Genomic DNA, 14,020 nt, shown 5'->3' on the forward strand with positions numbered 1-14,020 from the left:
TGAGTAAGTGGAGTTTAGGGAGCTGCTGAAAGTGTTCCAGCTGAGGGAGAGGGAGAACTGAGGGCCTGGAAAACGTATTCTGCCAGCAACTTTCCTGACTCTCTTCCCTGAAGCTGCAACACAATGGCAATTCTGTCTGCTCCCACTGAGCCCCGGCCTCGTGTGGACCCTAAGAGGGCCCGTGGATAGGGTAATGGGTCTCCCTGTTTCACACATGGTGGGAGCTGTGGACAAACAGAGGCCAGAGAGGAGATTAGGGAGCACACTGGGCTCTGGGAGGACTAGAGATAAGATGCAGAGACCAGAGGACACCACTGAAGGGTGTCATCAAACCACTGCTGGGCCCTCCACATGGGAATCGGGAATCTGGGCAAGGCTGCCGGCTGACTTCCCCTCCCCCACTGCACGGAGACTAGACAAGTGATAGCAGGGCAGCTTTTAGAGACCAGTATTAGGACTCTAGTTTCCTCCCCTCACCTGCAGCAAGCAGAGGCTCTTTCTCAGAGGCTTGAGAACACAAATTAAAGCCCAGTAAGATGCCTGAGTCCAGGCAGTGGACAAGAAGTACTGAGTTCCTGCCGTTTGCAGCTCCAGCAGGGTGAGGGATTAGGAAGCCAGTGGAGGACTGCCCGGGTTACCAATAGCTGATGCCTACGCATCCAGCGTCTCAAATCTCAAAGCCCAGAATGATGGGGGAAGGGAGTTGGAGGAGAAGGAAGGTCCTGTGGAAGCCGGAGGAGATGAAGAGGTGCTGTCCAGGTCTAGCCAGCTGTTCACTGCTTCTCCAACGCTCCCTGTTCTGCGGCACTCTCCTGGCTGGGGCCCTGGCCTTGGTCCTGGCCCTGTCCATGCCACGGTGTCTCTTTGAACACAAACCAACAGTTTCCAGCCCACAGGAAGAAGTTGATAAAGCCGAAGAGCTACAAAAGAAATCGAGAGAGTTTGTAAGAATAGTCAAGGAGGAGCCGCATGAGAAACGGGGAGAGGAAGTGCACAGAGAACTAGGTATAGAGGCAGAGTTCGAGGCCACTGTCTATCAAGGGATTCTCTGGTGAAAGTGTCTAAACTCTATCCAGAGTACTCATCCGCACTGTAGCTTGGTCCCTAGCTGAATCCCGCCCCAGGAATGCTAAGTAAATCAAGGATCACGTGTCGGCCTGCTTGAGGTGAGGGAGGCTGGAGCTGTCCAAGGTACTCCTCCAGGGAGAGAGACTCGGGGAAGGCTTTGTTCAAACATCTGTTGCTTGTTTTCTCTGTGTACCCAGGCTGTTCTGGAACCTGTAACCCTCCTGCCTCTGCCTGACAGGCTGTTGGTATTACAGGTGTGTGCCACCACACCAGCTCTATTCAAATCTTTATTTTAAATGTTTTGAAAACCTTTAGTTTGTTAGTGAGCGGTATTGGCTCACACCTTTAATCCCAGTACTCCGGTGGTAGAGGCAGGTGGATCTCTGAGTTCAAGGACAGCCTGGTATATATAAGATTCCAGAGCTACACTGAGAGACCCTGCCTCAACACACACACACACACACACACACACACACACGGAAAAAAAAGAAAAACAAACAAACAAACCTAACAAAACAAAAAGCCTAACAAAAGAGTAGTTAGGGAGAAAGGAACCGATGTTTGCAATTCACTTTGAAAAGCGTTTTCACAAATGGATTGAGTTAATCATGGTGGTGCACACCTTTAGTCCTAGTACTTGTAAGGTAGAGACAGGCAGATCCCCATGAGTTGGAGACCAGTCTGTTCTATACAATGAGTTCCAGGCCAGCCAGGGTTATATAGTAAGACTCTGTCTCAAAATAATAATAATAATAATAATAATAATAATAATAATAATAATAATAATATCATCATCAATAAACAAGGCATGATGATTTACACCTGCCTAATCCTAACATTTAGGAGATTAAGGAGGGAAGATTGCAAATTTGAGACCAGTCTGAATCACACAACAGATAGAATCTCAAAACACAAATGAAAAGAAAAGCTGAGTGTAGTGGCATGAATCAGTAATCCCAGTACTTAGAAGGCTGAGGCAAGGGAATCATGAGTTCAAAGGCAGCTTGGGCTATATATGTTCAAGGACAACTTGAGTTATATAGCAAGACTCTGTCTCAAAAATTAAAACAAAAATAACAATAAGGAAAGATGGGTAAATACATATAAAACAGGTACACTGAAATGTTACATTTAGGTGGTGACTATGCGGGCCCTCCCTGTAAAGTATTTTCAATTTTGCTGGATATGTGAAAATTTTAACAATTAAAAATTGAAAGACAGACTTGGGTGTGGTTTCAGAAGGCTCCCTGATGCACTAGCCATTAAACATTTCAATTGTTGGCCTTGGGGAGGTCTGAAGCATTTTCTGAGTGGGAATGGGGTGGCTGTGAAGACAAGAGGTCATTTGAGAAGCTTAATGCTGTGGTATTTATCAGCTTATAGAGACACATCTCAACATTGCAACAACTACAATGGTTAAAACTTGGACTGCCTGCCAGCTGAACCCACCACTGCCACCCAAACCCATTCCAGTAGGGAAGGCTAAGTGACAAGGGGCAGTTTCTCTCTCACACTGGTTCACTCACAGCTCTGAGGCCAGTCCCAGCCCTAAGCTCCCTCTCATGAGACACATGGCCAAAGAGGCAAGAAAGGGTAGCCTCCAGGGCAGCTAAAAGTGGGGAGGGGAGATGGTAAAGGAGTGACTCGGATTCTTATCCAAAAGTATCTTCTCAGGTCAATATCAGATGCAGGGTTACTAGTCTAGATGCAGAGCTTATGGGCTCTGGGGACACGTTCTCTAGTCTTCCCAGAACCAGCTAGCTGGGACAGCTGGGCTAGTGTGCCTTTCCCAGACACAGGTCTCACCACAGAAATGTTAGCTAGCCCCATCGAGGGTGTGGCCCCGGCACTGCATACTGCATCCTCTCCGTGACACACGGACATGGCTGCAGTCAGGCTGGATGGCCGTGTGGCCCCTTTGACATCAGTCAAGCCCTTGCCCCAGGCAGCTGCAGCAACCAGCCAGAAGAAGGTGAAGGAGACAGTCACACAGAAATCCTAGGAGGAGCAGAGGGAAGAAGACATATTCAGAATGGCCCCATGATCACCAGTCACTGTTCTTTCCTCTTGTCACACCAGAATCCTGAGGTCCTAAGACAGCTGAGGACTCTGTTCAGTGCCACCAAAGGAATGCTGCCACTCAGACTGCCATACCCCTGCCCTTAGAACTAAGGTCAGGCGATGAGCTGCCAAGGTATCTACTGGTAACCCTCCCTCCTTGCAACCCAAGTGACTTAAACTCCCCACTCTTTCCTCCCAGCTTCCCTTTGACCACCACTGTTCAAACTATAAGTAACGAAGAAGGCAGATTCAGAAGACAATTGAGGTCTCTAAAGCCTACTTCCCATCTTGAATGTCTGAGATACAGAGGAAGTAAAGGAAATAATACTAATAATAGATAGCTCTCATTGAGAATAGCTATATGCGATATGCTGCACATATACACATATTTTACCCTCCTAAGACACTTGACACAAGTATTCATTACTTCATCTTTATTTTATAGCCAAGGAAGTTAAGGTGTCGAGAGGCTGAGTAATTTGTCTAATGTCACACAGCTACTATGAGCAAGTGCTGGGATTTGAACCCAGTTAGGTTAGCTCTAGATTCTGCTTTATAGAGATACTGCTTTGCCTCCTCTGACTGCAAACAAACCAAGAAAGGTTGGTAGGGCAGAGGTTCCACTCCACACATAGGTATCAAGGACTCAGAAGCCATCGCTTTTGACGTCCCCTCCATCTCTGACTTCAGCCTTCTAAGAAATGGCTCCTCCATTTCTTGGTCCCATCCCTCTGGGCTGTGCTCACTCACCACCAATGGGAAGCGTTTGTTCTCTGTGTAGAGGTTGTGGAAGCGCAGGTAGAGGACTAGAGCAGCCATTGTATAGAAGAAGGAAAAGATGCCAAGGGTCACAAAGAACTCAGCAGGGGCAGAGAAGTCTCCCATGAGGTGCATGGTTTTGGAGGTGGAGTCATCATCACAGAGAGGCATCTCATACTGGACCCGGTGCAACCTGCAGGTGGCAAGGAAGCCATGCTGAGTCAGGGCCCGCCTCTCTTGCCCTGCCTAAGAAGGGCCCCTGTGTTGGTTCTCACCCTGGGAAAGGAGTCATATAGGTAGGAACTTCTGAGGAAACTTGTAGTCAAGACAGGAGCTGCCTCAAGATTCTACTCTTTTTTTTTTTTTTTTTTCTGGTAGTACTGAGGGTTGAACATGGGTCTTACACATACTAGGCAAGTGCTTTACCCTAGTCCAAGATTCCATGCAAGCCCTATGTCCCCCATCAGCAGCCACTCCATACCCACCCATCCGGCCAGAAATGGTCTCCCTGAATTTCTAAGTATCTCTAGGGACCTTTAAGTCATAAGAAATACAGTCCAACTATTTCTGATAGACAAACCACTAAACAACACAGATCCATTTTGCCCTTAGAAACACACAGGCATGTATTAAGTGGTGGGCAAATTAGGGTTTGAATTACCCATTCACAGACTTGATTTAGCCCTCCCTGATTTGGCCACATTGAACAAAATAAAGTGGGAAATACAGCTCGTTGTGTACAAGAGATACTTAATCTAAGCTGGGGGCTGGAATGGTTTCAGACATTCTGAAAAGATGAGCTCTGTCTTCATCCTCTTATGAACACACATTCCCTCCTCCTTAGGCTCCCAAATACTCAGGGGTTAGTATCCACTTCCTGGTCAAGATGTACCTCCTTGTACTTGAGTGACATCACGTGAGCATTTCACATCTACTGTTTAATATCTAAACTCTAACCAGCTTCCTTCCTTCGAGCACAGAGGAATCTGCCGGGGGGGGGGGGGTTAGAGAGAGCTGTCACTGGCCCAGAATCCTACCACCCCCCCCACCCCCCACCCCCGCTGCAACAGCTGGAGTTTCTCCGTTTGAGCTGTGGTGATCTGCCATTGCCTGAGTGTGGACTGGACCATCCTAACAATGATATGTCCGTGTTTCACCCTGGTCAGAGTGTCTGAAATGGCTAGAAGACAGAATGATCCAGGTCTTGTTCTATTTTGATCTAGAGCAGCACACAGTCAATGGTCTTTGGGTTGTGTGTCCTGTGAGCAGAAATAAATGAGTGACAAGAGGCTGGTAGGAGCAGGGGAGGAAGAAAGCCCTGCTAACCTGGGGTCGGAACCAGTCCCTACTCACCTGAAGGGGTAGCCGAACAAAACAATGATGGAGCTCACGTCCTTGGCCTCGTTGTTGCAGCGAACCATGGCTCCCGTCTCCCCGCTGTAAGAGCCGCAGGACCCGAAGGCGAAAATAGCAAAGAGCTAAGAGAAAGTGAAGCCCCTTTGAGAGTCAGAAGGTCTCACCCGTCCAAGGTAAAGAACCACCCTTTGACTCCAGAGGGTGCAGGTGCTTCGTGGGCAGGGAGTAAGGATTCCTTTTCTCAAGTTCCTCCTGGTAGGGACCCTCAGCGGCCATTCTTCTCTCAACTCCAAATATTGTGTTCTCTGAACAAAGCAGTGGGCCAAGTGAGCAAATGAAGAAGACCAACCCTGAGTGTGGTCTCAAGGGAGGGGAAGTGAGCAGAAACGGTTTCCAGACCTCTCTATTGGGCACGGCACTGGGGACCACACATAGCTTCTTTAAGATAACGACTAACACCAAACCTCTGTAACTCTGGCTTTGGAAATGTCTGTTTCAAAGCTAGACTTTTTCCCCTCTGAAAACAAGAGATCAGACATAGATCAAGCCAGATCAGGCATGCCTGGAATGTTTTTCATTTAATTTCATTTTCATTCTCTCTCGACCAGCAGTCATGGACTCTTGCCCTTACTTTATTTCTAACTTCCAGTAGTCCCTTCCTTCACTGGGGGTATGGTGGAGGGAGGCTTCTACCGAGCCATTTTATGGTACTGTCAGTCTGACTTTTCTTCCCCGAAAGCGTATACCCTTTCGGCAACGGCGCCCGCTGGTGAATGTTGACAGGGCCTGGCTCAAGCCCAGAGGAAAGTATCGTCCACTTTCCTTATCAGCCTCTACTATTTCCCACTGCTGTTCCTCTTTGTAGTCTGCTGATGCTGCCATTTCCCAGTGGCCAGAAGCGGGGGTGTCTCAGACCACTCGCACTCTTTCCCTTTCCACCTTTCATCACGGCTGACTACACCTTCTGTCTTGAGTAATATGAAGTGTCCCCAACCTATGATTCTCCCGTTTCTTTCTGGAGGAACACACGCTGATTAGAACAGAAAGTAAGAAACTGCAGGCTCTTGTTCTCCCATATTGTCTGTTCAGCCCATTTCCTGTGCACCCACCTTTGGCATGATGCTAATATTCTTATTAAATGATGAATATATTCTGTTAGTTATTTGCTTCTATCTGCTTCGCTGTCACCCAGTCAGTGTTTTGGACGTTAAACAAGAAGAAGACAGAAATCTATACTCCGGGCCTACATCTAATCAAGAATAGAGTTGTGCATTATTTCTCTAATGCTGGTCGAAGTGAAAAGAGATCTAGATTAGGAGTCAGGAAACCCAGTTTGGCCTTGTAACTCATTCGCTGGGTGGCTTGGCTCTCCGAGTCCCAGTTTCTACATTTCTAAAAGGAAGGACTTGGGGTTTATTTAAAGGCTGCTTCCAGCTCTGGAATTCTTCCACCGTCTGAAGTTAATGCTATCAGCAGAGCGTGCTCTTGGCCGGGTTTACTGACAGCTGTGCTCTGCTCCTGGGTGGTATCCAGTGCTACCGCCATGCCTTGCATGGCCTGGCCTGGCCGAGCTCAGTGCTGGAGCCGTTGACCGCTCTCTAAAGGTCATGTGTGCCCCTGTTTTCAGTAGAGTTGTTCCAAAGGAGTGGGAGTTGTCCATACAGGCAGCGATACCCAGGAAAGCAGACAGTGTAGCCTGCCTGCAGTGCCTACGTAGCTCCCATATCTGAGCTAAGCTCTGAAAGCTGTGGTAGAGCACCATTAGCTCATCTTCCTGACAGAGCCAGGGACAGAGAGAAGTCACTAGACGCCTTTGTATCATCACCCTTAACATACTCAAAGCTGGCCTCTCGAGCAAAACAATGGACCTTTTCCAGCTCTTCCTCTGAGGGATTTTCTTATCTTCACTCCCTCTGTGACTCTCGGACTCCTCATAGAAGTCCTTATTCCTCTTGGTTTCTAGTGCCTAGAGCAGGACACAATCAGCGTGTCACATTTGAGGAAGGGCAGCATAGTTGGGTGGGTTTTTTTTTTATTATTATTAATTAATAATAAAAAGTCAGTGAGTATAGGGAAACATGTACAGATTCCTAGCTTGGGGCAGTGAATACCAAGTATGGAACCTTTTCTTCTCTGGGCACTGGTGAACATCTGCCAAAAGATGACATTTCTCAAGTATGTACCTGTACCAGTCACTTTAGCACAGAGAGAGAGAGAGAGAGACAGAGACAGAGACAGAGACAGAGAGACAGAGAGAGACAGAGAGACAGAGAGAGAGAGACAGAGACAGACAGACAGAGACAGACAGACAGACACAGATACAGACAGACAGACACAGACAGACAGACAGACAGACAGGGGTGCTGTCCTCATGGAGCTCATGCCTTAGAGCTATACTATTCAACAGGTAGTGTTCAGCCAACTATGGCTATTAAAATTACTTCAAGCCGGGCGGTGGTGGCGCACGCCTTTAATCCCAGCACTCGGGAGGCAGAGCCAGGCAGATCTCTGTGAGTTCAAGGCCAGCCTGGGCTACCAAGTGAGTTCCAGGAAAGGCGCAAAGCTGCTACACAGAGAAACCCTGTCTCGAAAAACTAAAAAAAAAAAAAAAAATTACTTCAAATAAAATGGAACAAAGGCTAAGATTCAGTTGCTCAGTCATACCAGCCGCATAGCAAGTGCTCAGTAGTCACATTCAGCAAACCACCACTCTACTGATCAGCATGGATTACAGAACTTTCCCATCATCAGTGAAAATTCTCAGTCTAAATGATGAGGTTCAGGTCTGAAAATTATGAGCCCTCCTCTGATTCTTCAAAAAGCAAAATATACTCGTAACCACTTTGCTGTTAATTGTTTATTCTTTTTCTACTTTGATTCTCTGAAAGCTAGGAATATCTAAACATTATCTATAGTAGTTTTTTTTTTGCTTATCAGAGTGATGTTTATTTATTCATTTTGTGGTGCCCAGTGTTAAACAAAGGGCCTTAAGTATGCTAGACAAGCACTCTACTATAAACCCATATCTCCAAACACAGAACACCACAATCTCTGTGGTGCCAGAGAGCAGAGTTAGTAGATAACAGAAAAATCTGATAGGTTCTCAGAGCAGTGGGAACAAAAGACCTCAGACATTATTAGAGCAGTGGTTTCCTTTCACTTCTGGATGGAGAAGCACTCCTTCCTCTGATTCAGTGATGTTCTCAAATCATATTTAGCTAATGTGAGAGCTGGGTTTCACATCCACAGCTCCTGATTCCTGTTCCGAGCTCCTCCTACTTCATTCATTCATCTGAAACTAGGCATCTACCTTGTGCCCTGATGCTAGAGATATGGAGATGAGTAAGACCCTGTACCACAGAGTTCCTACGGCTGAAGAGGAGGTCTCTTCTGTGTAGTGCATGTTACAAGGAGGAAGGGAGGAAGGCAGGCACTCTGCTCTGGGCTGCAGGAGCGGAGATACTAGTCCAGCCCATTCACAGCTTCAACCCCTCTACTTTTCTGTACCAGATTGCTTCCTGCCATAACCATGTAGGGAACTAAGCCCCAGGAACAAGAGAAGAAGAACTTGAAACTAATCTTCACACACACACACACACACACACACACACACACACACACACACACACAAGGCTGTGAGATAACACACTGATCACAAAGAACAAAGATGGGGTACCCGAGAGCAGGGGAGTTTCTGGAGCTCTGATGCTGCTACAAATGGTGATGGTTGAACTTTGCCCTCTACCTCCCCCTCTCCCCCCCCCACCTTTGCATCTCTTTGAAAAGATAGAATAACCTTCTCAGTTTAAGGTTAGGGCTCCACTCTGATGCTGGCTGGCTTACTGGTTGTAATGGAGTGTCAACCCAGAGAGCACTAACCCCCAGGGACCACAAGGCACAGAACATGGGGTTTTTTTCTCCCAAGTCCTGATTCACAACTATCTCTTGGTGCTATGGATTCTAACAGTGTCCATTCAAAATCTCCAATAGAAAAGAAAAGGGCACCAAACAAATAAAAATTCCACCAATGAAATAGCTTCTTCGTATTATAGATACCAAAGCCCATCCCCTCCACTCCCAAATCGTCAGCCCTCATCAGGAGGGGATATTCGGATAAAGTTAATATGATCTATTCTTTGTAAGGAAATGGAGTCCCATATGACTGAGTCACCTGGATTCTCCTGTACTTTGCATTCAAACTGAAGGTTTGGCAATGGTGTTCGAGTAATCTCACCAAAGGATGACTCTAATGGGACAGTCTGCATAAGGGAGAGAATTAGGAAAGATAGGAGGGAAGGGAACACACATTTATGGAACCTGCTCACCATGATCTTCAAGAATGTTCCATGCATTGTAGACATTACCTCCCATAGTTCTCCCAGTAAACCTAGATGATATGGTTTAGCCTCAGATGAAGAAAATGAGGCCCATAAAGATTTCATCACTTACCCAAGCTTTGAGGGATGGAAAACAAAAGAAACCGAATTTAAGTCAAAGTCCATCCAATCCTAGTCTTTTCTCTCCTCTTTCCCTTCTTTACTTTTAAAGCTAGTTTTTGGGGCCAGGGAGATGGCTCAAAGGCACTTGCCATGTAACCCTGGTGATCTGGAGTTCCATCCCCCAACTCTATGTAAAAATGAAAAGGGAAAGCCAACTCTTTTTGACATGAATGCCAGGTACTTGCACCACTTCCCCCTCTCTCTCTCTCTCTCTCTCTCTCTCTCTCTCTCTCTCTCTCTCTCTCTCTCTCTCTCTCTCACACACACACACACACACACACACACACACACACACACTAGTGATAATATGAAAGTTAAAAAACAACAACAAAACCTACTTCAGAGTTATTTGACTGCACTTGGGAGGCAGAGGCAGACAGATCTCTGTGAGTTGGAGGACAGCCTAGTCCTGTGAGTTCCAGGACAACCAGGGATGTGTAGAAAAATACTGTCTCAAAAAAAAATATAGATGGATGGATGGATGGATGGATGAATGGATGGACTGATGGATAGAATTGGCTGGCTAGCTTGATATAGACCTGATAAGATTCTTGAATTGGAACTGAGGTGAGATTAGTTTCTGAGTCTTTTTGTTTATTTAGTTTGGTTTGGTTTGGTAGATCTGCCTGTCTCTGCCTCCTAACTGCTTGGACTAAAGGTGTGTGTCAGTATGACCAGCTTAACTTCCAAGTCTTAAAGACACTCAAAGTCCTGACTCAAAAAAGAATCACATCACTTTCTTCTCACAAGGATTCCTTTGGGTAATAATAAAAAGTTTTTAATTACCATTATAATAACTAAAAGATCCATGCTTTCTGTTTCTTCCCCAGTAAGAAGTATTTCTCACACTGGTTCCTACATACTTTTCTGTTCGTCTGCAAAGACTCAAACAAGCCAAACTCACACCCCAAGCTTAAGGCTGCCTGGTAGAGCACGGAGAGCAAATCACGGCTCCTTAGGATGCTACCCTGTGAACGAAGGCCAGTTCCAAGTTACCCCCAGAGACCTGATTCACCAGCAGGAGAGGAAGAAGGTCCCTGTTTTGTACAATTCCCTTTATAAAGCTGAAGATCATAAAGTCAGAGAGGTCTTAATTATTAGGGCAGCAGTACTCAACCTGTGGGTCATGATCCCCTTGGAGGTCGCATATCAGATATCCTGCATATCAGATATTTATAGCAAAATTACAGTTACAAAATAATTTTATGTTTGGGGGGTCACCACGACATGCGGAACGGTATCAAGGGGTTGCAGCATCAGGAAGGTTGAGAACCTAAGACTTAGGGTTACAAGAAGGTTGGAGCATTGTGCTAGGCATGGCTGTGTGCAGGAATGTTGTAGGAAGCGGTGGTGAGAAAGATGGCAAGATTAAAGAAGGAAGCTTTTCAGAATCTTCCTGAGGAAAACAAATGCATGGTCTTTCCTCATTGTTTCTTCCATCCATTGACAGTCCGTCTCAACTTTCTATTAGATCCACTTGGCCAGTTTAGATAGCACTTATGTCCAGTCCCGATTCTCTGGGTTGCTCACGATGCCTCCTTATTTCTGAATGCCAGCTCCTTTGAAGCCTTACTTTTCCTATTCAGTCCCCTCTGGTGCTCAAGTCAAAACACGAAAGGGCAAGAGGTGAAAGAGTTCAGTCGACATTGGTCTCACTCTTGAGGCAGCAGAAAAAGCAGAAAGTCCCAGAGTTTATTTACACTTAGGACTCCCAGGCTGGTCTACAGCCAGTCAGGTCTCAGATACCCAGAGACAATCCCAAATGCACTATTGTCCCTGAATTCCAAATTTGATGATTCCCATCCAAACCACACTTATTTAGGATTTGGTGACATCACGCTAATCCCTGTCTCTGATGAATTCAAAGCTCTTTAGAACTCACTCCTCCCAGTTTCAATAGTAAGCTGTTTCCCTAGCTGAGGGCACATTAATAGCTTCGTATAAGGCAGGCAGTGGTGGTGAATGCTTTTAAACCCAGCACTAGGGAGGCAGAGGCAGGCGAATCTGTGTGTGCGTGTGCGTGTGCGTGTGCGTGTGTGTGCGTGCGTGCGTGTGTATGTGTGTGTGTGTGTGTGTCTACAGAGGGAGTTCCAGTACAGCCAAGACTACACAGAGAAACACCAAGGTAGTGGTAGTGGTGGGGGGAATAACTTCATATAGCATTTGGTACATGGATTGTCTAACAAAATCCTTTCTGCAAGAATGCACGAAATGTCCCCCAAGTCTTTATGATTTGAAAAACTGACTGCACCTGTCCACGTTTCTAATTTATGACAATCTTGGGCACTGGGTCTAAGAACAGAGAGCTTGCCAATGTTTTAAAGGACCAGTGGAACAAGACAATATTCCTACTAGACCAAAGCAGGTGAAACTGAGGACCTGGACAGACGAATGTTTCAAGGTCACGGGCATGCTGACAGGTTTGATCCAAGTTCGACTAAGGTTGGAAAGCCATGTCCAGAGAAGTGTCTTGTCCAAGGTCACAGAGCTGAGAAAGGTAGAAGTAGGCCTGCAACCTACCACCCCACCTTCCCAGCTCCGTGTTTTGTTATTCTAGCTGCCACGTTTGAGTCACGCTGCGATCTTCTCCTGTCTTAATTGTTTTATTTAATCGTAGGATGGGAAACTGTTCATTCATTCATCCACTTCTTTACTCAGTTACAGGTACCCAAATTACTCCAGTGACCTCAGCTGGGAGTCTGTCCCCTGAGTCCACCTCCAGGATCATCTAGGTCCTGGAGGGTTCTGGGCAGAATGGTTTCTGTAACCCGCCTCTTCCCTTCTCTCCGGTGCCCTCCGTGGCTTTGCTCTGACTGCAAAGCGGACCTTACCGCCCCCCCCCCCCCCGCCTTGTCCTCCTCACCCCGCCCGCCACTGAAGAATGGTATGTGCAGGATCAGAGTTCTGGAAAGGTTACACCCGGGTCCCCTCGCCCGAGTGAAATGTGAGCGGCCTGGGCAAAGGCGCCCTGCACATAGAAGGTCCGAATCCAGGACTCCGCAGGCCTGGCTCCTCTCCCTCCTTCCACCGACTGCTGGAGAAGCAACCCTGGTTCTCCCCTCCCCCGCCCACCTGTCGCCACCCTTCCACCCTTCCGCAGTAGCTGGGCCCGCTGCATCTCCCCAGCCTCCTCCGGGGCCACATTGCTTCGGGTCGGCGTCACGATCCAGACTCCCGAAATAGCCCGGGGCTGGGGCCGACTCACCCACTGGAGAACTTTGATGAAGCCCAGTGGCTCCTCCAGGCGCCGCCAGCGCAGCCCCACGAGCAATCGGTCCACCTGCAGAGACAGAGCCAGCCGACGGTCAAGGAGGCGGGGAAGGGGGGCGGGGGTCCCCTTCTACTCACACTGGGGTGCAGGGAAGGCGGAATCGGACTCAGGCAGGCTATCTAGGTGGACAGGGGCTGGTGAGAGTCCACGAGCCGAGCGCTTGCTCGGGGCGTACCTGCGGGCGCGGAGCCTTGTCCGACGTGCGGCCGGGGCTCTCCGTCGAGGACATGCTGGTGCAGTGGGGAGCACTGTGGGGCTTCGGCTCCCTGGCTGGGAGGCTGCGTGGCGCGCGGGGGCGCTGGGGACGGCGGGCTCGCGGCCGTGGGCAGGCCGGGCTCCAGGCTGGCGGGCGGGCTAGGTCGTGGGGGGCGCTGCTGCTCGCGCTCTCGGAGGCTGTGTCCGCCGCACTGCCCCGCCGGTTGCAGAAAGCCCCCGAGTCCGATTCAAACTTCTGTCAAACTCTCGGGCTGAGTCCGCAGCCGAGTCACGTGGCGTGCGATCGCGAACCCTGCTCCCGCCCCCTGCGCTCCCCTTTTTTCCGCGCGTAGGGCGCCTTAAAGGGACCTGTGGAGCCTGCTAGCCGTCGGGCTGCCAGAAGGCTCCCGGGCTTTGTTGGAAGCCTCCAGGAAGGGTCCCCACGGAAATAGGAAATAGCGCAGCCGCTCCAACACCAGGGCCAAGGTCAGGAACCCACCCGGGATGCGCGGACTCCTAGTGCAGCTTTCCCGGTTTTCCTGAGTTCTGTCGGAGGGTTCTTCTCCTTTTCCATACCGTAGTAACTAGAGCACACAAGATCTTCCTAAGACATCGTTAGTGCTGCTGTAACGGTGCTCCACCAGCCAGAACAGACGGGAAAGAACTGGACTATAGACTTTCACTTCGCAGTAGACATGGTTTTACTTTTTTTTTTTTTTTAACAACAAACGGCATTTAGATGTTAATGAGTTTCAAAGTTACCAAATTTTAAAAAGGAAGAACTCGATCTCCTTTTAATAGCCAACACTAT

General features: G+C 48.1%; 1 protein-coding gene across 1 annotated transcript; it reads right to left on the reverse strand.

Annotated features, from left to right (window-relative positions):
- Positions 1 to 636: 636 nt before the first annotated feature.
- On the reverse strand, positions 637 to 13,243 carry Sypl2 (synaptophysin like 2). Its single transcript, XM_059264963.1, has 6 exons — positions 13,190 to 13,243; positions 12,949 to 13,023; positions 5,242 to 5,366; positions 3,880 to 4,081; positions 2,875 to 3,066; positions 637 to 920 (listed from the first exon to the last, which is right to left on the reverse strand). Exons 1-6 carry the CDS (start codon positions 13,241 to 13,243, stop codon positions 774 to 776), a joined length of 795 nt encoding a protein of 264 aa, XP_059120946.1. The 3' UTR covers positions 637 to 773.
- Between the last annotated feature and the right edge of the window lie 777 nt (positions 13,244 to 14,020).

The sequence above is a fragment of the Peromyscus eremicus genome, chromosome 6 (genome assembly GCF_949786415.1).
Source record: "Peromyscus eremicus chromosome 6, PerEre_H2_v1, whole genome shotgun sequence".
Lineage (NCBI taxonomy): Eukaryota > Metazoa > Chordata > Mammalia > Rodentia > Cricetidae > Peromyscus > Peromyscus eremicus.

Excerpts from the sequence above, each read along its gene's own strand:
- Sypl2 (XM_059264963.1), bottom strand. The coding sequence starts at position 13,243 with ATGTCCTCGACGGAGAGCCCCGGCCGCACGTCGGACAAGGCTCCGCGC. Across the intron at positions 13,024-13,189 it reads ACAAGGCTCCGCGCCCGCAG|GTGGACCGATTGCTCGTGGG; the intron begins GTACGCCCCGAG and ends CTGTCTCTGCAG. Across the intron at positions 4,082-5,241 it reads TTGTTCGGCTACCCCTTCAG|GTTGCACCGGGTCCAGTATG; the intron begins GTGAGTAGGGAC and ends TGCCACCTGCAG.